Source organism: Equus asinus, chromosome 2, assembly GCF_041296235.1.
Source record: "Equus asinus isolate D_3611 breed Donkey chromosome 2, EquAss-T2T_v2, whole genome shotgun sequence".
NCBI lineage: Eukaryota > Metazoa > Chordata > Mammalia > Perissodactyla > Equidae > Equus > Equus asinus.
Genome location: NC_091791.1, coordinates 45,571,710 through 45,593,975, shown reverse-complemented (window position 1 = coordinate 45,593,975; position 22,266 = coordinate 45,571,710). Strand labels below are relative to the sequence as shown.

At 34.3% G+C, this 22,266-nt stretch overlaps 1 protein-coding gene across 5 annotated transcripts in view; it reads left to right on the top strand.

Annotated features, from left to right (window-relative positions):
- The window catches only part of PCDH15 (protocadherin related 15), a 1,592,394-nt gene that overhangs the window by 828,478 nt on the left and 741,650 nt on the right, over positions 1–22,266 (top strand). For all 5 annotated transcript variants that reach the window (XM_070487986.1, XM_070487962.1, XM_070487971.1 and 2 more), the window contains one exon: positions 18,531–18,649. In XM_070487986.1, the coding sequence (XP_070344087.1) occupies positions 18,559–18,649 (91 nt within the window). In that variant the 5' untranslated portion in view covers positions 18,531–18,558. The remainder of the gene's footprint in view (positions 1–18,530; positions 18,650–22,266) is intronic.

The window sequence follows — 22,266 nt, the reverse complement described above, 5'->3', positions numbered from 1 at the left end:
TTGAGAATATCAAATAAAATACATTGCCAATATATTCCATTTCAAGCACTGTATTAGCTTCCTAGGTCTGCCATAACAAATCAACACAATCTTAGAGCCTTAAAACAACAGAAATATATTCTTTCTCAGTTATGGAGATCAGAAGTCTGAAAACGGGTCAGCAGGGCTATGCTTCCTCTGAAAGCTCCAGGCAAGAATCCATCCTTGCCTCTTTTAGCTTCTAGGACTCCAGGCATTCCTTGGCTTCCCACAGCATCACTCCAACCTCTGCCTCCGTCTTCACATGGCATTTCCTGTCTTTCTGTCTGTGTCCTCTTCTTCCATCTCTTATAAGGACACATATCATTGGATTTAGGGACCACCCAGTTAATCCAGGATATTTCAACTCAAGATCCTTAACTTAATTACATCTGCCAAGACCCTTTTTCTAAATAAGGTCATGTTCATATATTCTAAGGGTTAGAACTTGGACATATCTTTTTGGGACCACTGTTCAACTCAATAAAAACTTTAAAATAAAACCCTATGGGTCCCATTGTAAGAACCATGATATAGTGGAAAAAATATTTCCCAAAATATGATAGTAATTAAAATTTAAAACATGATGTTGTGCTTATATTACTCACAATGTCTGCTTTTGAAAATAGCTACCCATGTATTTTCACTCATCCAAATATTATCTTCACTTTAAAGGTTCATCTCAGATATTTTCCCAAGAAATCTGAACTCCCTTCCAGGTATAAAGGATTGTGTTCTTATTAACTCAAAAAATCCTATATTTTTTTATTTTTCTTATAACACTGAAAATTTTTTTCTTGTGCCGTAGTGTATTAAATATCTCTTCCTACACTATTTTCTAGTTACCATTTTAACAGTTTACAAAGGAGAAACTAAAGCATTGAAGGGCTCAAAAATTCACCCCAGGTGATGCAGCATGAAATGGGCAGAGTCAGGATTACATTTCAGGTTAGTCAGACACAGATTCTGAGCGTTTAATCATTGCATATGCCAGTACTGGAGACACCTTGGGCTTCAAAGTGTTGTGAAAAGACAATGGACATGGACTTGAAGACTCACTTCTAGTCTTGTCTCTAATGTGTGATCTAGGTGAGGCCACCAGACCTCTCTGTGTCAGCTCCTGCCTTGTTCGTAAAGAAACAAAAACGCTTATTTTTATAATTTTGATGTGTGAATTAAAAGACAACATCTATTTAAAGTACCTAGTTCAGTATCTAAAAATAAAATATAGATGCAGAATTACTGTAACACGTGAAACTTGATGATGGAGTCCGTTCTGAATGCGGTCCAATATCTTGTCCCTGACATGTACTCAGTAAATGTCTATTGTATAAATGAAGTTTTTTAACTTATTAGTAGCATACGATGATGGATGAGACTCATAGTTCTTGATAAATAGTTCACGTCAGTTTTCCAAGCACTACTTCAGTTGTTTAGGCCAAAGTGGTGGTTAATACAACAGAGGAGAAAAAGCATTTTCATTATTTGCTGGTATCCAAATGTGGTGAATGACTACCGCCTTTGAAAATGTTTATTTAGGATTCAGTTATGAGATTTAAAATATTTTGTTAAATAGGAAGATTTTAAAGGGATTATTTCAACGTAAATTAAATGTAAAAGAAACAAACGAAATTAGTAGCATTTTACCTACTCTAATCCTGCATCCCAATAGCTGATGGTGGCTAGAGAAAAAAGAAAAAAACAAACTTCAAGCAACCTGTTATCCCTCTGCAGTAACTATATTACATTTTCTCGATTAATTTTTTGTATTATTTTCCAAATGAATACTTCATACCTTCTCTTTTTCCTCAAACATCCAATGCACCTTTCCCATCCCCAAACTTCCACATACCCTTAGCCTTCTCTCCAGAAATAATGAAGGGACTCAGAATGGCCACTGGAACTCATTCCCTTTTACCAAACTAAAGACATCTTTCTTGCAATTTTGCCCACTCTCTCCTACTTTGCCTGCACTACCCTCTCCCATGGAGTATTCCCATTAGTAACAGTCCTGTCTTTCAATACAGACACACACGCACACAAACATACACATATGCACACACACACACACATACACCCCAATTCCTTGACAAACCATCACCACTCTCTTCCTGGACCCACATTTTGCTGCTCACTTATACAGCAAAAAAACACCAAAGAACTGTCTAAACTCTCTATATTTCTTTGAAATATCTATGAATGCTTCTGTTCCCACTGCTCCACTGACACTACTTCTGTTCAGGACACCAGTGACCTCTGTTTTGCCAAATACCCAATGGTCAATATTCAGTTCTTATCTGCCTCGACCTGTCAGCAACACTTGACACATTCACATCTTCTCCTTTTTGAAACCCTTTCTTCACTTGGCTTCAGGGACTCTCTCTCACTCTTTCTCAGTTGCTTTAGCTAGAGCCCCTTTATTTTTCTGATCTCCAAATATTTGCATGTCCCTTTTCTTCTCGCTTTATACTCACTCCATAGATAGTCTATACCAGTTCCATGACTGCCAACTTTGTATCTCTCTTGCCTTCCAAATTCAGTGATATCAATCTGTGGGACATGTTTACTCGGTAGTCTAATAGATATTTCATTCTTTAACTTTACAAGCCAAACTCTGGATTTCTACTCTGAGTCTACTCCTCCTCCAGCATAACATATCCAAGAAGGTGGCACATCTAATTTCCTGGTTTCCCGAGTCAGCTACTTCTCTCATCTCATCTACAACTAATTCTCTCTCATTCATTGTGCTATAGTTAAACTGGACTATTTGCTCTTTCTTAACCATTTCTGGCACGCTCCCAACTCAGAGCCTTTGAAACTGGTATTTCTGCTTCCCAAGGATAAGATTCTTTAAAATGTCACTTGCTTTCTTTGGATCTCAGTGCAATTGTCATTTTATCAAAGAGCTTTTCCTGAATACCTTAAATAGCTAGCAACCCTCTCCCTACACCAACCTTCTTTCTCTTCCCTTACATCTATCTTCAAGTAGTAACACTACTTACATTATATTTGTATATTTTGTCTTTTCTCACAAAAATACAACCCCCATAAAGTCCTTGTTACATAATGTTTTTCAAACAAGGTTGAAAGAGGCTAAAAAAAGACAAATATGTCTGACTATTGTATTTTTAATACTTAATATAAGGAGGAATGCATCTCAGTATGAGATGGTAAGTCAACACTCCAGGTTTGTTTTCATAAGTTGTAGAATTTCATTGTAGAAGGGAGGAAAAATAAGCTTAAACAGTGACACTGAAGAGTGTCTCTGCAGACACACTGCTGAATTGTTGGTCTTTCATTTCTGTTTGGTTAGAAGCTCCTCTTTATTTTCATTCATCTCCTACCACTACATTTGCCACACAATACAAGAGAAATAGAGAACTCATCACTATTGTCCTTGGGGAGAAAACCTAACTTGCTTTCAAAAGGGAGCAAAACGTATAAAGAAGTGAATATATTTCATCAAAGTTCAATAACATATGTTTTGATTAGGTATATTTTATCTTGGCAGTTTAACATACATCTTTTAATATATCATGTTCACAAATAAACACATACACAGTGATCTTAGAAAAATGTTCTCAATCCATCAAGTATGTGTTTCCCTCAAGAATTAAAATTATACTCAAATTCAGAAGTTTACAAGTTTCTAGAAAATGATTGTCTTAAAATTTGTTTTTAAGAAACTAAAGTAACAATACTTTTTAAAAATAAGCAACAGGGATTCATTTCAATTTGCAGTAGTATTTTGCTTCTATGCAAAAGTTTAAATAAAACTTTCCTTATCAAGCTGAGTATTTTCATTCTCTTATTAGATTTTTGTTCATTCTATAAACAAATCATTATTGCCAGACTCTTACCTCCTCTGTGATTACTGTTGCTTAAGAAAGCTTCATTCAGGAAGAAATTACCAGAAAATTATAGACATCAGCCACTCTTAAAGTTGTTCAACATGACAGTTAGAATAGCTTTTTCCCTCCATGTATTACTTGACTGGTAGAAGATAGTGCAGGACTCAATTTTAGTTCTCACTCAAAGCATTAAAATTAGTCTATTGCTCATATATTTTCAAGAAAAGTGATATTTTAGAAGCTAATCTCTATACTCAGTATTTCCCATTTTAATTAACAATGCCTCATAAAACAGTATGCTTTGCTAGTGCTTTTGTTTGTCTAAATCCTCTTTTGGTAAGCATCATGACATACAAGCGATTTTTTTCTCTTGAATACAGTAAACTCCAGAGAAAATTTCTAAGATTATTCTAACAAATTCCACTATATCATATATTTTACTATCTATATATATTTTGAAATTCACATTTATGACAAAAGTTGTACCAAATGTTTCTACAATTCTAACTATGTCATCAGGGCTTCATTGTTCTATTCAATCTTATATCGGCACTGTTTCCTGCCATATTTAGATATTATTTTACTTTTAAAAAGTTATATTTTCTCCAAATATAATACTATATAGGCCTTCTCCTTTCTTTTTTTTTTTATTTTGGTGAGGAAGATTCACCCTGAGCCAACATCTATTGCCAATCGTCCTCTCTTTTTGCTTGAGGAAGATTTGCCCTGAGCTAACATCTGTGCCAATACTCCTCCATTTTGTATTTGGGGTGCCTCCACAGCGTGGCTGAGGAGTGGAGTAGGTCTGCGTCCAGATCTGAACCTGTGAACCTGGGCCGCTGAAGCGGAGCATGTGGAATTTTAATGACTAGGCCATGTGCTGGTCCCTCCTTTCATCTTTATAATCACCTGCAAGATAACTTTCAAGGTGGTTTTAATAACATTCTGAAAGTCATTTAGAAAGGCTTCCTTTGAGTCCAATTTATTGAAAAATAGAAAAACCTACAGGGAACAAGTCTTAATGATTGCAATCATTTACTTCTTTTTCATTCTCTTTTTGTTGTTGTTTAATAAGTGGGGGAGCAATATGCATAACTTTACAATTAAGTATGTGCTTTCATTGGAAGGTGAGATGCCATTTGTATTGATGCTCACAAAATGGTAAGCAGAAAACACCAAAAGCTAGTTTAAAAGGTTGTCTAGAATCATCCATAAATCCTAAAAATTATAGAAAAAGCATAGGTAAATGTCATCTGTATGAGTTTAACCTGGAATTTTGTATGATTTTTAAAACTGCTCACGTGATTACAAAATGATAGCATAAATTGACACGAGACAAGAACAACATCTTCACTATGATGACTGTGCCCTAAAGGCACACTTACTTTGAAACAGTAGCCGTGCAGCCAAGAAAATGTTTGTGAATATATATGTATGTGTGTATTATATGTGTATTAGTTATTAAAGTAACTACATGGCATTTCTGAAAATTTCATTTGAGAAAATTCTGACAATAACAGTCCTAAAGTTTCCGCCTAGGAGCCTGGGCAAACTGGTGCACCCTAAACTGTTATAATTCTCAAAGAATTTGACTATGAAAAGAGGTTTTGTGGGACATGATGATAGTACTGTTGCCCTAACTATATAGAGACAGCTGTGATTATGTAACTGGCATCCATGACAGACTCTCAAACCTGAGGTTTCAGACTTGCACCACGGGCTGGACAGCAGAAGCAGTTATGGTTTCTTTGGCCAACACTGTATGTTAAAAATAGTTTAACTTAAATAATTTATTGTTGCAAAATTCACGTTAAAATCTAGACATTCTGCTTTATCTAAAATACTGGAAGACCGAAAAAAAAGGAAATATTTGTCCTTCCTCAAAGAAGCTAGTATCAATTTAAATTCAGCAGTCTCCAGCTCTCCATTTTCTCTCTGCCAGTTTCGCTTATTTACAATATCTTCCCAAACCTCATAGTTTTATTTGTTTGTGATCCCTTCTTTAAACAACTGTGCTTACTTATATTAAATAATGCATGTGACCTAATACACACATAAACATACACACATCTTCTTTGCCCAATTTCTCTTTTCTACACCTTAACGTTCATTTTCATCCCACCACAATTATATCTTATCATTTTTTAATCTTCATACAGCCGCTGTTTACAAGCTCTTAGCAAAATATACTTTTGAAATGCATGACATTGCTGGATATAGACAGAGGTATGGAATTTGTTTCTTCTTCGAGTCTTCCTTTCACTCTACCGTTATCATTATTAAAATTGCAACTTCAAAGTCATCCATAATATCTGATTTCATCTTTGCCCATGGGGATCACATTAATAAGTTTCTAATCTTAAGACTTCTACTTCCTTTCATCCACAAAAATTCCTGATTCTGATTTATTCACCCATGTCTGAAAGGGGAAAGTGGGAGAAAAAAAAGTCCAGCTATTAATTTGCATGAAAGTTAGCACTTTTAATGATATTTTTTCTAAGAGAAATAGCTTGCTAAATCATGTGAAATAGGGGACTTTTCATAGTTTTGAAAGTTACATTGCATGCTTTATAATTAGTAATTAAAAACTTGAACCTTTAAACTTCTGCAATAATTCCTGAGGGGAAAGCACGACTTTATAAAATGATTATTGCTTAATTGGACAAGAATGCTAATTAAGTAGGAAAAAGCCCTATAATTTATATTCCCATGCATGCTTTGTTCAAGCCTTTGCTTTTGTTTTCCAAAAATTCTTCTTAAAGAAGGTACTTGTCACTTTCCATTACTTTTTCCATGTCAACAAAAATGTTAAAATAGTACTATCTGGCTTTTGTTCACTTTTTAAATTGATTTTTCTATGAAGACCCATATCAAAAATAGACATTAATATAGGTTACAGAAGGCTCTGCTAATATCAGCATACTCAGACATCGGGGGAATTTGTTCACTTTATTACTCAAAAAGCCTAACCTGCATGAGTAAAAGAAAATTATTTAAATCATGTTTGCCCCTTAAAAGTAAAGACTCTGATCATTGTACTAAGTTACCACTATTAGATAGAGCAGAATTTTAAAATTACGGTGCTAGCTATCTTTTATAAGGAATGCTCTAAGATCAGCCAATGTTCCTTTATGTTTATCTGTCCTGCAAATATTAAGCAACCCTGCTAGAGGATTTAAACAGAGGATAGAAGTGAAGTAATGACAACATTCCGTAGCACTTAGTTTGCCTGTTACTCATCTTTCCCCTCTCAAATCCATTCTACAGATCTCTACCAAGAAAATCTACATATCATCCTCTTCATGCATCTTCTTTTCTAAACATCTCAATGGGTCACTATTGCTATTGAAAAGAACCCCACTTCATTAGCCTAGATTTTCCAGTCCCATATGATTTGTTTATTAATATGTGCTTTCAAAGTTGTCACTTGCTCGTCCACTATGTAGACTCTATTTCCAGGTAATCTTTTCTTAAGATTCTTTTTCCTCTGTTTTTTAACCTTATTCGTCCTACTTGAGTGGTTTTGCCTCCTTCCTTTTTCCCACCTAGATCTGATTCAAACTTGGATGCCCTGTGGAAGTTCCATTATATTCTTGAAATAATTTTTGGCATTCCAGTTGTCAGCTGACACTTGCATCCATACTACTACTGAAGAACCATCTTTACTCTTTTCCTATACTACATACTATTGTTTATTATGTTTTGACTTGTATATCTTTTATTCTCCAAGCTAGTAATTCTTAAACAGTTGTCAATTTTTTTAAAAATCTGCCGCAGTGACTTGATGACCGTTAAAGAATTTACAATGTATGGGTTGACTGAAAATACAATATTGTTTTCTCTTTACAGTCTTTTCATAGCCATAATTTAATTTGTATTCATTTTATCATCAACATAAATATTCAAAACTTTACATTCTCAATTCAGTGCTATAATTTGCAAACATCCAAATATTTAAAATATTTTATATCTTATCTCTCTTGTCAGCTCTTTCAGCCACATATAAATTAGATATATTTTGATATAAAATTTTCCTATGATTATTTTTCTAGTTTCTAGAGAAATTGCTGCTTACCAGAACTTCTGTATAATAAAATAAAACTCAGCATTACGTTAAAATGCAGCCTCTTTAGGAAAGATCACAATGACTTTGATGGGTTTGTAGTGTAAATGAAGGCCCTACATGGCCCTTACATAATCAGTTATTTTTCTAAGTCAAATAGCTCATCTTCATACTTTTGCCATTTGAGAAGATCGAACACTTCCTTAATCATATAAGTCTATAAGATACAAGCAAAAAGCTTAAAATAATTGTGTCAAAACAAAGCTTTGACATATTTCTAAAAAACACTTTCCTATCTGTATGTCTTTCCCTGTTAAACTATTATTTGTGTTGCTATTTTTGAGATAATACTTTTGCATATATCCAAGACTATAAATTTCACTTATAATTCCTTGGTATAAATAAGAAAAGCACAAAGTGAAATTAAACAGAACAATCTACCATTTGTTTATCAAAATTAGTAAAATATGTCTAACGATGTTAATAATAGTAATATCTATTATACTCAAAATATTCATCTTTAACAGTATTTTTATTAGTATCAAACATACAGATTTAGTTCTTAACAGAATTTTTCAATTTTAAAATATGATAAATGAAGTAGTTCCATTTCAATGTGCCAGGGATCTTACCTAAAAAATCCTGCAAAAACAATACAAAATAAAATGAGGATATGGAGTAGTTTCTGTACATACACTGACATGGTATGCAACTTTATGATCCCTGGTTAACATTCGTATAATGTGAACTATAAATAAAGCCTAGAAAAGGCGCAACTTCTAAGACCATTATTATAAGAAGGGGGGCAACTGAAGATGAACTTAGTTTCACTGATTCTACTTATACCTCATTTAGCAAATTATTTAAAACATATTTTCTAATCCATGCACATTAAATAAAAGTTATAAATAAAATTTATATAGTAGATATTGAAGCTACATAGTAAAAAAACATTTTATTAATTAGAAGTCCTGTTTCCCAATCAGTGTTTACTCTAGCCTCTATTACAACATTTTAGTATTTAAGTAAATATTAAGTGATGTTTCCTATTATCACCAACTATATGTAATAAAAATGGCATGCTTTATTAAATGACTTTCCATGGTCTTAATGCAGGCAGGTTTGGAAGAACAAATGAAAAATTTAAAAACTACCGTTTGACATGTCATTAAACACTTGTAATTTTTTCTTAAAATTAGAACTGTCATAAACTTTCATCCTAAATCTATCACTTACTTAAAAAGTTATTATTTAAAACCATATTTCTTACCAAGCTTTAGCAATTGCAAATCAAGTAAAGTAATATGACTGAATTCTAGGACAGATTTTTTCAATTAAGGAAAAATAAAGAGATTTATCAGGAAAAATGAATTTTGTGTGTAACTGATCATATATAAAATAATTAAATCTTAGTGTTTCCATTTATTTTCAAACTGCAATTTATAGTGCAGAGTGCAATTTTCTAAATATTAAGAATTATTGTAATTTCTGTAATTTCCAACTTTATTTTAGTACATAATTGCACATAGCAAACAGATTTCCAATTTTACTTATCTAAATAAAATATTAGTGCTTTGTTTTTTAAAAGCAAATTGGAACATCATTCAAGTTTCCATAGTCTAAAACACAAGAGTAATTTGTGTGTATTGTCTAACTTTTTAGTTATGGCGTATAGCAGTTCTTTGTAACTCTAGCATTAAGGAACATATTTGTGCTTCCTACTTTTATTTTATACCTGTAAATTGGTTTATATTATCATTACTGAAATTGTTATTATGCTAGTAATATACATACAATTAAAATATATTTTACTCTAAAAGGTTTGGCAGTTAAGGATATAGTTATATCATTCTGGTTAATTTGTTTTGTAAACAATCTTCTTAAAAGAACTTAATTCAAGATCCAAGAAATAGAATAAGGTAGTTAAAATTGACTATTTGGGGCCTTTTATTCTTTAGTGATCTTATCACTTACAAGTAACTCCAGGAAAACAGTGTTTGTGCATGAGACTTCCATGTATACCTCACCACAGGCACCACTTATAGAATTTTTAATTGTTGTACCACAGTGCTGGAGGTTGTGTTGTTCATACACTTATTTCATTGAAACTACAATTGGTCTGTGCAAGACGACTTTCTTCTTTGTTGCGTGTATATTTCCCGCTTCAATTGTGTTTAATACTTCCATTCGCATCCTCAATCCCAGAAGTAACCATCATCTAAAGATTTAGAACAAACACTGAACTGATTGACATTTTGCATACATACATTTTTCATTAGATCCTTCTGTGTATTAATTTCTATTGCTAGATATGAATTGCTTAAAACAACTCACGTGGATCATTTCATAGTTTCCATGCATCAGGAGTCTGGCCACAACTTACCTGTGTCCTCTGCTTAGTGTCTTGCAAGGCTGCGATCAAGTGCCTGCTGATCTGCATTCTCATCTATAGCATTAATTGGGAAGAATCCCTTATAAAGCTCATTTAGATAGCTGGCGGAATGCACTTGCTTTTGGTTGTATGACTGAGGGCTGTTGTCTGGAGGCCACTCTCAGGTACAAGTAGTTACCTGTCATATGTCCCTCTCCATAGGCAGTTCTCAACATAAATATTTGCATCTTCAAGCTCAGATGGAAAATGTCTCTTTTTCCAATGTGCTAAGAGTGAGTCTTAAACAACTTAACTGAATCAGGGGATGGCATCTCATTACCTTCACCATATTCTATTAGTTATAGGGAAGTCGCAGATTCCACCTGCATACTATAGGAGGGGATTATAAAACCGTGCAATTCATTGTGGGCCACTTTAGGGTGTGACTCTCATACCCCATTAGACTGGAAACTCCACATGGACCATTATTTATTTATGTATTCATTCATTATTCATTCATTCAGTTTTTTTCTCACATGTCTGTAGTTTCTGCATCTTATAAATTATACTGTCCAGAATCAGCATTCAATAAACAGGTACACAGTAAAACTTGAAAATGAATATTCTTCAGTGCTCCTATGATTTTTTTTTGTCATTCAGGTTTTCATCTGTTAACTACAGCAGAATAAAATGGTTTTTATTATCCTAATTTTAACAAAAGTCTCACAAGTTCTCACTAGTTTACCATTTATATGGCAAAGAAGTGAAGAGCTAGGAATGTGCCATGAGTCTCTCTCATCACAAGGTCAGGACTTTTTACTATAATACATCAAAAAAGTCACTTGCGGGGCCAGCCCGGTGGCATAGCAGTTAAGTGTGGACGTTCCTCTTTGGTGCCCCAGGGATCGCCAGTTCGGATCCTGGGTGCAGATATGGCACCTCTTGGGAAAAGCCATGCTGTGGTAGGCGTCCCACATATAAAATAGAGGAAGATGGGCATGGATGTTAGCTCAGGGCCAGTCTTCCTTAGCAAAAAGAGGAGGATTGGGAGTAGTTAGCTCAGGGCTAATCTGCCTTAAAAAAAAGAAAGAAAAAAGAAAAGTCACTGGCGTTTTCACACTTTCAACTTCAATCTCTCTTGACTGTCTTAATACTTTGATTTTTGTTAATGGATTTACTCTAAGAGAAAAATAATTTATTCATTAATCTATTTGTGTTTCTTGAAATGTTTAACCCTCATCAAACAATAATATTAGTCATAATCTGCTTCCTATGCCAGAAATATTACACAGAACTCTCCTTCAGGCTTCCTTTTAAAACCATGCATACACTTTCCTGAGCTTTCAAATATAGTTTTAAATTTACTTGGTTATATTTTTATGTTAAGCACCCCACAGAGAAAATAATGCTTGAGCTTTTTCTATTTCAGAGTGCTGGCTCCTTTCAAACTAAGCTTTTTCTTGTTATTTTTCCAAGAAATTGTGAGAAATATCTTTATGTTTAAGACTAGCTTTTAGATTATAGTTCAGAAAACATGGATTCATTGGAAATCCCTTAAAATTGGAAATTAAAATTCATTGCTTCCTAATTTAGAATCATTTTCCTAAAGTACTTTGAAATGATATGTTATGGCAAATATGAAATATGGTACTTGCTCAATAGCAAAGTCATTGCAAGGAAACTAAACTGATTTATTTCTGCAGTAGAAGCAGAGAGTCTGACGTGTACTCAATATCATGCAATAAATTCTTATTGAGTAAATGCATGTATAAACACTAGAAAGAGTATGCAATAAGATAGTAATAGTGGACATACATATTGAAATCCACTCTCTTTTTAAAATTTTGATTTATGCACATTTTATTAAGCCAACTAGTATGACTAGCTTATTATTATAAAATAATGGTTTATACTTGTATTGATTAAATTAAAAATTGAACTTTTTCTAGTAGGATACAATCTATAAATGTAAATAGGCTAATTACATTTGTCAGTAATTTGTTTTCTTGGTGAGGAGTATTACCCAAAAAGAAAACCAATATCTCTTCCTCCTTTATTAGAGTTTTATGATTAAAACTACCATTTAAAAAAGGATAGACCCTTGCTGTCATGTTGTTACTGATTGAATTTTCTAAAGGTGCACCAAAGTTTGTAGAAGAATGTCCAAACTTGGACTTTCCTTATGTATATCATGTGGTTTCAGGAAATAATGTATTTTGAGTTAAATCAGTCTCGTTTAATGTTTACAACTATCGAGTATATAATTAAAATGTTTAAAACTGAAATTCAGCACATTGTCTATAAATAATTGCAGTGACGGCAAGATTAGTTCCTATGGATTTCTTCTCTTCCTCATTTTGAAATTATTTTCATCAGCTTTCTTTGATTCTACCACATTGAGAATGTATGTGTGTAAATATATATATATATATATATATATATATATATATATAGTGAGAGTGTGTGTATGTGTGTTTATATATATGTATATATACGGAGAGAGAGCAAGAGCACAAATAAATATACATTTTAAAGTGGACAGCCAAGGTATACTCAGACGTTGTGGCATGTCAACAAGCTGTAAGCTCCAGCAAAGATCAGATAAGCCTGATTTGTCTGGGCCAGGCTGGTGAGGAGCCTTAGATCTCACAGTGCCCAGTGAAAACATAGGTTAATTTACTGCCCTTGCCTGGAATTAGCTACAGTCTGGCCATTTCTGTCCTTGAAGCAGAATCCAGCTCATGACTGAAAGAAAATATAAATGAGAGATAATATCATTATTTGTATATGGATAGTATAAATTTCAATAAAATATCAATGTATTTCTGTACATAGATTTTATGTGTAAAAATGTGATATAAAGTTATATAAATATATTTTACTATATTTTATATTACACAAAATATGATATACTTTGTATTACATAGAAACATATTTCATTATATCTTCTATATTATATGAGTATATTTTATAAATATATCATATGTAAGTATGTAATATAAAAGTATAAACAAATATATTTTAGAGATATTTAATACAAATTACATATAAATTATAATAATGGAAAAAGTATAAAGTAATCTAGAAAGAGGGAATATATCTGAAAGAATCTCTGAAATTTATTTCTTGAAGTTCATATTACAGAGAAAGAAAGAAGCAAAAGAAGATTCATCCAGTCATGCATATGAGTGATAACGATTCTCTGGAGCAATGAAAATCTTGACGTTTCCCACCATGGTGAGGTGGAGGAGAGCTTTCCAACCAGTCAGTTAAGGAAATTCATATTTGGTGTGGGGAGATGTGGTGACTCTGGAAAGCCTCGTGTTTTCAATCTGATAGCTGAGGCTGCTTTGAAGGAAGTTTGCTTTATTCTAGCATGTAGACAGGATATATTTCTTGTAAGGAATACTGAACTGTGACAGGTTTCATTTTTATAGCTCTATCTAGATGCTGTCAGAGATAGGAGGCACCAGAGTTTGAGTGAACAGACTGTTGAAGGGCAGATGCATGTGTCCAAGTCCCGCTTCATGGAGAGATCCCAGCTTCCTGCCTGACACGGTATTGATAGGGGATTTCTCATCACACTATTGGCAGCGGGCTCCAAACTTTGATATATCAAGGAAATTAGTGGTTTTTCACATAGCAGTCAGAGACAGAAGCTAAAAAGATAGTTGACATTGTCAAAAATATTTCAGTGGGAAAACCACTGTGATGTCAACTGTGGCTGCTTTTGTCATCTGCCACCGCAACCAACCCCGATGCAGCGATCAGAGATAAACATGTAAAGGGCAGAGCTTTGTGCATTGCCAGCCTTGAAATTTATGCTGCTTGAAAGTAAAACGTGGTGAAAAACCTTTTTTCTCCTTCCAAGAGATGAACAGCAATCTGTACTCAGGGCAGTAGATACTATCAAGGGTGCTTTCAGCCAGGGCTGTTGGAATAAGTACTCTTTCCTTGTAAAGTTCTCCTTCAGTTACATTATCAGAAAACATTCTGGTTTCTTCATATAATCTTACTTCATTTTCTCAACGACAATCAAGTGTAAAGTGACAGTATAAAATTTTTAAAATGCAAACTGATATTTTCATGTTACTTACCTTTTAACATGTTATGTAACTTGTTTATGCATAGTGTTTGTCTATCTTCATGTTGAATGTAGGATTCTTGAGGGCAGAGATATGAGTGGGCTTTTTACATTGATATTTTCCAACTACCTGGATGAGTGAGTGGTACTTCATAGACTCTCCATGAATGCTTGTTGAACAAATGAATTTCTAAGAGCATGGAATGCCATGGAAATGAATGTGAGCTTTATCTGGTGGGGGATACAAATGATGTGAAATTCATACTTGGTATATTGCATCTTGAATAATTGTGGTAAAATATTCTTAAGCCTACAGAAAACGCCTTGTAAATTTCATGAAACTCAAGCCACTTACATGTACTACTGTAACGTAACTGGGAAAGCTGTTTTCTTTCCCAATATTTTTGACAAGACAATACTATTCCCAAATCACTATTGCAAAACCATATCTGTATTAGCTATACCAGAGTGTTGAATATGCCAATTAAATTATCACCTGAAAAGCAAGTGCAATGAACTTACTGATGGGTCAGTTACATTCCTTTTAAGAACTAGGCATGCTTTAGATTGCCATAGCATAATATTATTGGCCAAGGAGATCTGGGGGGAAAATTTGTACTCAGAGAACAATGGCAGAGTTTGATATGGAATTTATTATAAAGGTACAACATTGGAGGTGTTGTTTGAAATGCCTTTCATTTACCTACAATCATTTAAGAAGATTTGGGGTTCCATCTCCCATAAGAACTTTGTCTGTAATTCTAGAGATTGTAAAACTAGTAATGAAAATTGTTGATTGTCTAAAGTGTTCTATCTGTTCCAACTTATTTGATGACAGAAGTACCACTGGAAAGTAGACTGTCGTCTGAGTGGCACAATAAGTCTATTGAACATGCTGGTCCTTAGTCTTTTGACTGGAGAATCCTAGCATCTTTCCAGGAGGTATCTTCTCACTATGTCTTTATTTAGAAGGCAGGATTTTCTTAAGTCAGTATGTGCTCTATGTTTTGGGGTATCAGGTTGATGTGGTGAGTCATAACTTTCGTTCAGGTTGCTATAAATATTGAGCCCATTACAATTATTAAGATTGCAAGGCTGGCCCGGTGGCGCAGTGGTTAAGTTCTCACATTCTGCATCTCAGCGGCCTGGGGTTCGCCAGTTCGGATCCCGGGTGCGGACATGGCACCACTTGGCATGCCATACTGTGGTAGGAGTCCCCCATATAAAGTAGAGGAAGGTGTTAGCTCAGGGCCAGGCTTCCTCAGCAAAAAGAGGAGGACTGCCAGTAGTTAGCTCAGGGCTAGTCTTCTTAGGAAAAAGAAAAAAAGAGAAAATGATTAAAATTGCTTTGGAAATAATGCAGACAAATTGAAGAGTAGAAAAAATAGAAAAGTTACTCTCTTTCTCATTATTCCAAAATAAACAAGTGTAACACATTCTCCAGAATATTCTTATTACTCCAGGTGGTAAGTATTGTATCTATTCTAAATGAATTTTTATTCAAGTTTTTATTGTAATGTTCTCAAAAATATAAATACGATCCTCTAAGAAAAATGTACAGGATCACACATCAAGACGTTCTATTTCTGGAGATACAATAAAAACAATGGCTTTAATGATTTTAAAATTATGATCCATCAGGTTGTTTTCATCTTGAAGGCTGTTAAATGAAACCAAATGGTTTGAATCAGAAGCAAAAAAAAATAGCATATTTGTAAAAACATAATAGTGAAAACTAAGCTAGTAAGAGGGAAGTCAAGGTGGTAAGTTAAGGACCCACCAAGGAACACAACTTAGTCTTTTTGTCATTTGTAAAGATATTGCTTTTCTTCTAAGTTTTTTCTAATAAATATCCTTTAAGTGTTTTTTCTTTATTTTTTAAGTACTATTTTCTGTTTCTTAATCTTGTCATTTAAAAAACAAAGGAACTGAAGCCATTATTTGCCTAAATTTTAGTAGGGCTCTGCTCCAGGATTGGGAGGAGGGAAGCAATATTGCTCCCTAAGGGTACAGGGCAGCGATACAGCTGGCCGTCTAGGCCTCAGATCCCTCGAAACCTTCTGAACCACGTGTCCTCTTGGAAATTTTCTGGTCCTTTTCTGTTATGGAATGAGCAGGTCCATTCTGTTATGGAATGATGAGATGATGGGATGTCATCTTGGTAACCCTGAGCTGGTGAGCATGACCTTTTCTCCACAGAACCGAGATAATAATACCTACCTTAAAAACTGTGCTAAAGACAGATAGAGAAAATATTTGTTTAAGCACTTTGAAGATTCCGCAGATGCTGAGTCAAAAATACCCATATTAAGCTCTATGGAGTACTCACCCTGTTTGAGGCGCTATTCTGAGTGTATATTTATAGCCATTTACTTGTTTAATCCTCAAAATAAACATGAGGTAGTTACTATTTTATCTCCACGTTAATGACAAGGAAAGTGAGACAGAGATGCTATTTAATGTACTCAAAGTCATATAACTGGTAAGCTGAAGAACTTGAATTTAAAAAGAAGCCACACTCTCATCCATTGCTCTGACAACTACTGACATTAGTCAGTTTTAGTTTTCTTTTTCCTGCAAGTGAGCATAGATCGTTATGTCCTCTTGATATCTAACGATGGGCTCTTCTTTGGGCTATCTGTGCCTGGAAGTTATAAAAGTAGAGTCTGCGTCCTTTACCAGTTAGGGGAAAAAATGTGTGAGAGCCAGGTGAAAAGAAGGCTTTCTTTTTAGATAAAGAAACACAAGAAGAATAGATTCTATTTTTAAATGTGTGTGATCTAGTGGAGTGACCTTTGAGATTTAAAGACTGTGTATTCCATGAGTAAAAAAAAATTGAGCTTGCGCTTTTAATATAATTTTAAAATAAATCACATATATTTGTATATGCTGTTGTGCAAATAAACTTTATAAAACACACAAAAATAAAACAGAAACATGGATGGAATAAAATGCATGTGAAAGCAGAATTCAAGTATTCCTTTGTACATTCTTGTGAACCTTATCTACAACTGGTCTAGGAGAGAGAACCCTGGGCAGGAGTCATAAACTGAAGGATCTCAGGGAACAATATGGCCTGCCAGAAGCATTTAGTTTATAAAGAGGATTGGACAATCATCTAAACACTGAGCAATCTCACATGGAAATTTGGATTTCTACCATCTTCTGGAAAACCAGAATGACTTGTCAACACTGGTTTGCATTCCCATATGACAGCCATTGAAGGATGCTGAGCATCTGCTCTTCCCTTCAGATAAACCCGGGACTACACAGTGTAGCACAGCCTTCACCGTCCCTCTTGTCTCTTAAGGCTAATTCACCCTTTTGTCTTCTTGTCCCCTGTAGGCATTTGAATTTGGAACCTCTGAATCAGAGAAACAGACTTCCTTTCTCTGTGATGCTGTGATCTATAATCAGGGTGACTTTGAGCAATTCCATGTGAATAATTTCTTCAATTTACAAGGAAACTGAACACATCATTCTTTCAGCATGACTTTCTGGTGTGCTCACTGACCGCTAATATCTCATTGAGTTTCTTTACTTACTGGGAGTTCGCAAAGAAAAACAAAAGAATTAAACTGAAATTAATTCAAATGCTTCAAAAGACAGATGTGGTAAAAATTGATGCTTTATCCTTATTCTTAGTTGGCATAGTCAAGTCACTCTCTTATCACTCTACCAGAAAGGAATTAGCATTTCACTGATGGGTTTTTCTACTTGATTGTGTAAAACAAATGTCCATTGAAATTTTCATGTAGTTTCACCATCTTAAATTACTGTAGAACAACTTATGGTATAGACAAGATAAATTCAGTAACAAACTGATTAACATTTGATTCACTCACTGGGTCTCAGTTTTAAAGAGGGTGTGGTTCCAATATTATCAGTATGTTAACTTCTCAACTTACTTGCTTGAAAAATAAATAACAGAAAACTGTCCTTACTTCGAAATTGCTGGTCTGCAAATTCATGTAGATAAAGGATTCCAGCGCATTAAACAAGTGTGTTACTTTGTTAATGGATAGTATGGCACAGGTAATTAACTATGAAGTCATTAAGGCTTTTCTATGCTGTGACGGTTGTGTTTACCTGTAACAGATTAATGAACCTGTCAAATGTGTCTTCTCTCTCTTGTTATTTCAGATCAGCCTTGAGTGGAATTTGACAGAAGATGTTACAGCAGTTTTATCTCTGGAAATGGTTAGCTTCAGGGATTATCCTTGGCTCTCTCTTCGCAATCAGCTTGGGCCAGTATGATGATGGTAAGGCTGCTTTGAGTCTGACCTTTAGAGTTAGCCAGATTTCTGTTATTAAACAGAAAATGAAACACACCGCAGAAAATGAATAATGCTAATTTGTAGTTCATTTCTAAAGGTTAGTAGCTCCATGCAATAATTTACCTTAATTAAAATAATCTTACAAAAGTGGCATCCAAAGTACTTTGTTTCTTAATAAGGACTGCAGAATGGTGGAAAATTCAACACAAGTAACTGCTCTACATGGACACTTACTCATTCTCACTAAGGGAATGCTTAACTGCTATGCAAAAAATAAATTTTAAATTTTATTGCCTAACCCTCGAACAAACACAAACAGTGGTCTCAAATAAAGCTTAGCAGTGGAAAAGATACCACGATTTCCTATGAGAAAAGATCTCTGAAGGAATGAGAAGTAGAAACCGTAGGTGCTTTTAGTGTTATTGCTTTAATTGGCAATGTGTTATTTCATCTCCCACTATTTTATTTGGAAAGAGTGAAAACATGTAAAAGACTTGGCAATCAGACTTTGTAAGTCATTTCCTACCAGTAAGTCAGTCACTAAAATGATATATCAGTCATCCAGCTACTTATGGACCACTTACATCATGTCTGCAGTGGCCCAAATGTGCCCATCTTGGATATTTTCATATTGGAGGAATCTGTCTTTGAATACCACGTAATGAGAGTTAGGAAATACATAATACTCTAAGCTTAAAGGAAGAAAAAAAAATGGACAAATATCCTCATCCTAGAGCTCAAGAAAACTGAGTTTTGTACTCTTCTATGTTTTTGAAAAAATTTTCATTGTTTTTAAAAATTTTTCACTATTTTTACTCAATATTTGTTCAACATTCAGGGTTCATAGGTGGTTTCCTGATCTTTTTTATAGTTGCTCTTAGTGGTAGCAAAGAATGTGAACTTTTTTATGCGTTGCTGGGCTGAATTGAATGATCTGAGGATAGATGACTTAATTTGACTTTATTGCAAACAGTGTTCAAATTGTGCACTTATTAAGACGTTCCCAGTCCTCCACAGTTAGAAAACTACGCCTCTTTTGGGATTTGCAGAATAATTCACAATAACAACAATTTTCATAAAGTCAACACCCTGAAAAGTTCTGCTAATTAGCACAGTGTTCACTTCAAGTGCATCTGAATTTAATGCTCATGTCGTTACCATTTATGGAGATTGTGAATATCCAGTCTAAAAACAAATTTTAAAAAATAATGTAACTAGTTCTTTGAAGCAAAAGTAAAAATCAAAGAAACTTAAAAGAGCGTGACTTTATGTTAAAAGAATGCATTTTAAATGGTACCCCAGGAACAGATGACAAATCGGGATGTTGATATTTCTTTGTCATCAGACATTCTATTTTTGTTCATATTTAGTGTTCACACTTAGCAAGGAAGGGGTTGCTGTCAGTGTACACATTAGACAGTCACAAACGCTTTAGTTCTTAGCGATGTAATTTAGGTTATCAGGGGAAATCACTCCTGGTTTAACCTGTAATGTGATGGATTGGCTTCCCTAACAAGTTCATTATAGCTCTTAGTCTTCCTAAATGTGCTCAAGTAGCCTGCAAAAGAAGATTACCAGGTCACTCTTGGCCATCAAGCAGTCTGCTTTCTGAAGCAGAGTGCCACTTCACACCTGCCAGGGGTGGGCTACAGTGGGCTGCCCCTGGAGTCCTGCACGGTGAAGACTCCCCTACAGCCACAGTTAGAAAGCCTTCTCAATTCTCTCCTCCTTGAGGTAGGTGACTCAGTTCTTAAGAAGACTGTAGGGATAGGCGCTGTGGCAGAGAAATGTAAACTTATTGCAATGTTTTATAGAGATTTCTTAATTGTATGTGCTTTTCAGCATTCCTTCCACACTTGCATCCTCCAATGTGCCCCGAGAGGTAATAACACAGTCTATTCACTTAGGTACTCCCCAGGCCTTTCTTCTCTCAGACCCCTCTCAATTAGGGACTCTTGACATCACTTTTGTTCAGTTTTCAGGTATGTGTGCCTGAAAATGGTTTTCATAATTACTATTTTTTTGAATCCATATAAAATTGTGAGCCCATCCTATACAGGAATGAAATCAGAATTCAGTACAGCGTGGATAACACAAAATAACACTAAATTGGAATATATGATAAGAATTTCTTGAAGCAATTTTTTTTTACCCAAATGCTTGGGAATGCAGGGATGTGGTTAGATGGAAGGAAGACAATGGTAATGATCACAAACATGATAGAAATATGAGAGAAAAAGTGAAAATGAAAGGAACACTTTTGCCATAGATGATCCACTGGTTGGATTAGTCTCTTAGGCTAGTTGACAACTGATTTATGTACATAGTTGGGATTTTCAGATAGAGAAAAAGGAAGGAGAAAAATTTTAAACTACCGTAAGTCTATCAGTATAACAGTCTACATTTTTCCTATATTAAATAATAGGATTCTTCTGCACTTTTAAGAATAGTTTCGTATGCTTTTCTATGCATTTCCTTACTTAGGCAAAAGGGAGTTGGAAAGAAAAAAAAGATACTGTTTATTTAATAAATATCTTAACCTAAAATGGAATATTCTAGTCTTACCCAAATGTGTGAAACTGCTTCCAAGAAAAACATACTGTATAATTATTATTTTTAATATTTTATAATTACTTGAGGACTTGGCTAAGTTTTCAGTCTTTTTACATTTCTCATTCAAATTGCTGGGATAAGGTTTTAGATTCAGTAACAAAATTTGTAGATGGCCTATTCCATAATGGACATTTCATTTTTTTGATTACTACATATCTAAGCAAGCACTAATAATGTAAGTGAGATTGATAGTATTATATTAAATTTAAAAAGTCAGAATTTAGCCAACTGATAGAAAATTAGAAAACATAATAGATTAGAAGTTTATGGTATTTTTCTCCTCCTCTCCATAAGAAAGCCTTAGGATTGATATTTTAGCGTATAGTTTTATGCATTACCAATCATGACAATTTTATTCGAATGGGAGCATGAGAAGGAAGTGTCATGAGAAGCAGGGCCATCTGCTAAGTTGTATGTTGTGTGAGATAAAAGATATGTAAAATATATACCTTGTTCTAATATATTATTCATAGTGAGGTAAATTAACCAAGTTGTCCACGGGGTTTATGTTTTTGTTTATTTTGGTTTGATTTTGAGTTCATGAATGAATGATGAAAGGGAGGGAGAGAGAAGAAGAAAGTAAAATTATATATGGGTAATGGGTACGTTTTATTTTAATTTTTGTTATTTCCTCTGCATTTTCAAATTGTCCATATTGAATATATATTACTGCCATAATCAGATAGGAAAGGTATTTGTTGAAAAACAACTTTATGTCATAACATTATGCCCAACTTTGAACCAAAATGTTAGAGTGTTAGTTTTAAAAAGATATATGTGCCAATGAGTATGTGTGTGTGTGAGAGAGTGTGTGTTGAAGACAGACAGAGAGAGAAAGAGAGAGGGCAGACCGCAAACCACAAAAGCCAACATGAGTTTATTAAGGAAAGGCTTCTCCCTGGCTGCTGGAGCATTTAGCCTGGAAGCCAAAAATCTTTCATCTTGCCCTCGAGCTGTTACATAAATTAGCATATATCTATGATGTGAAT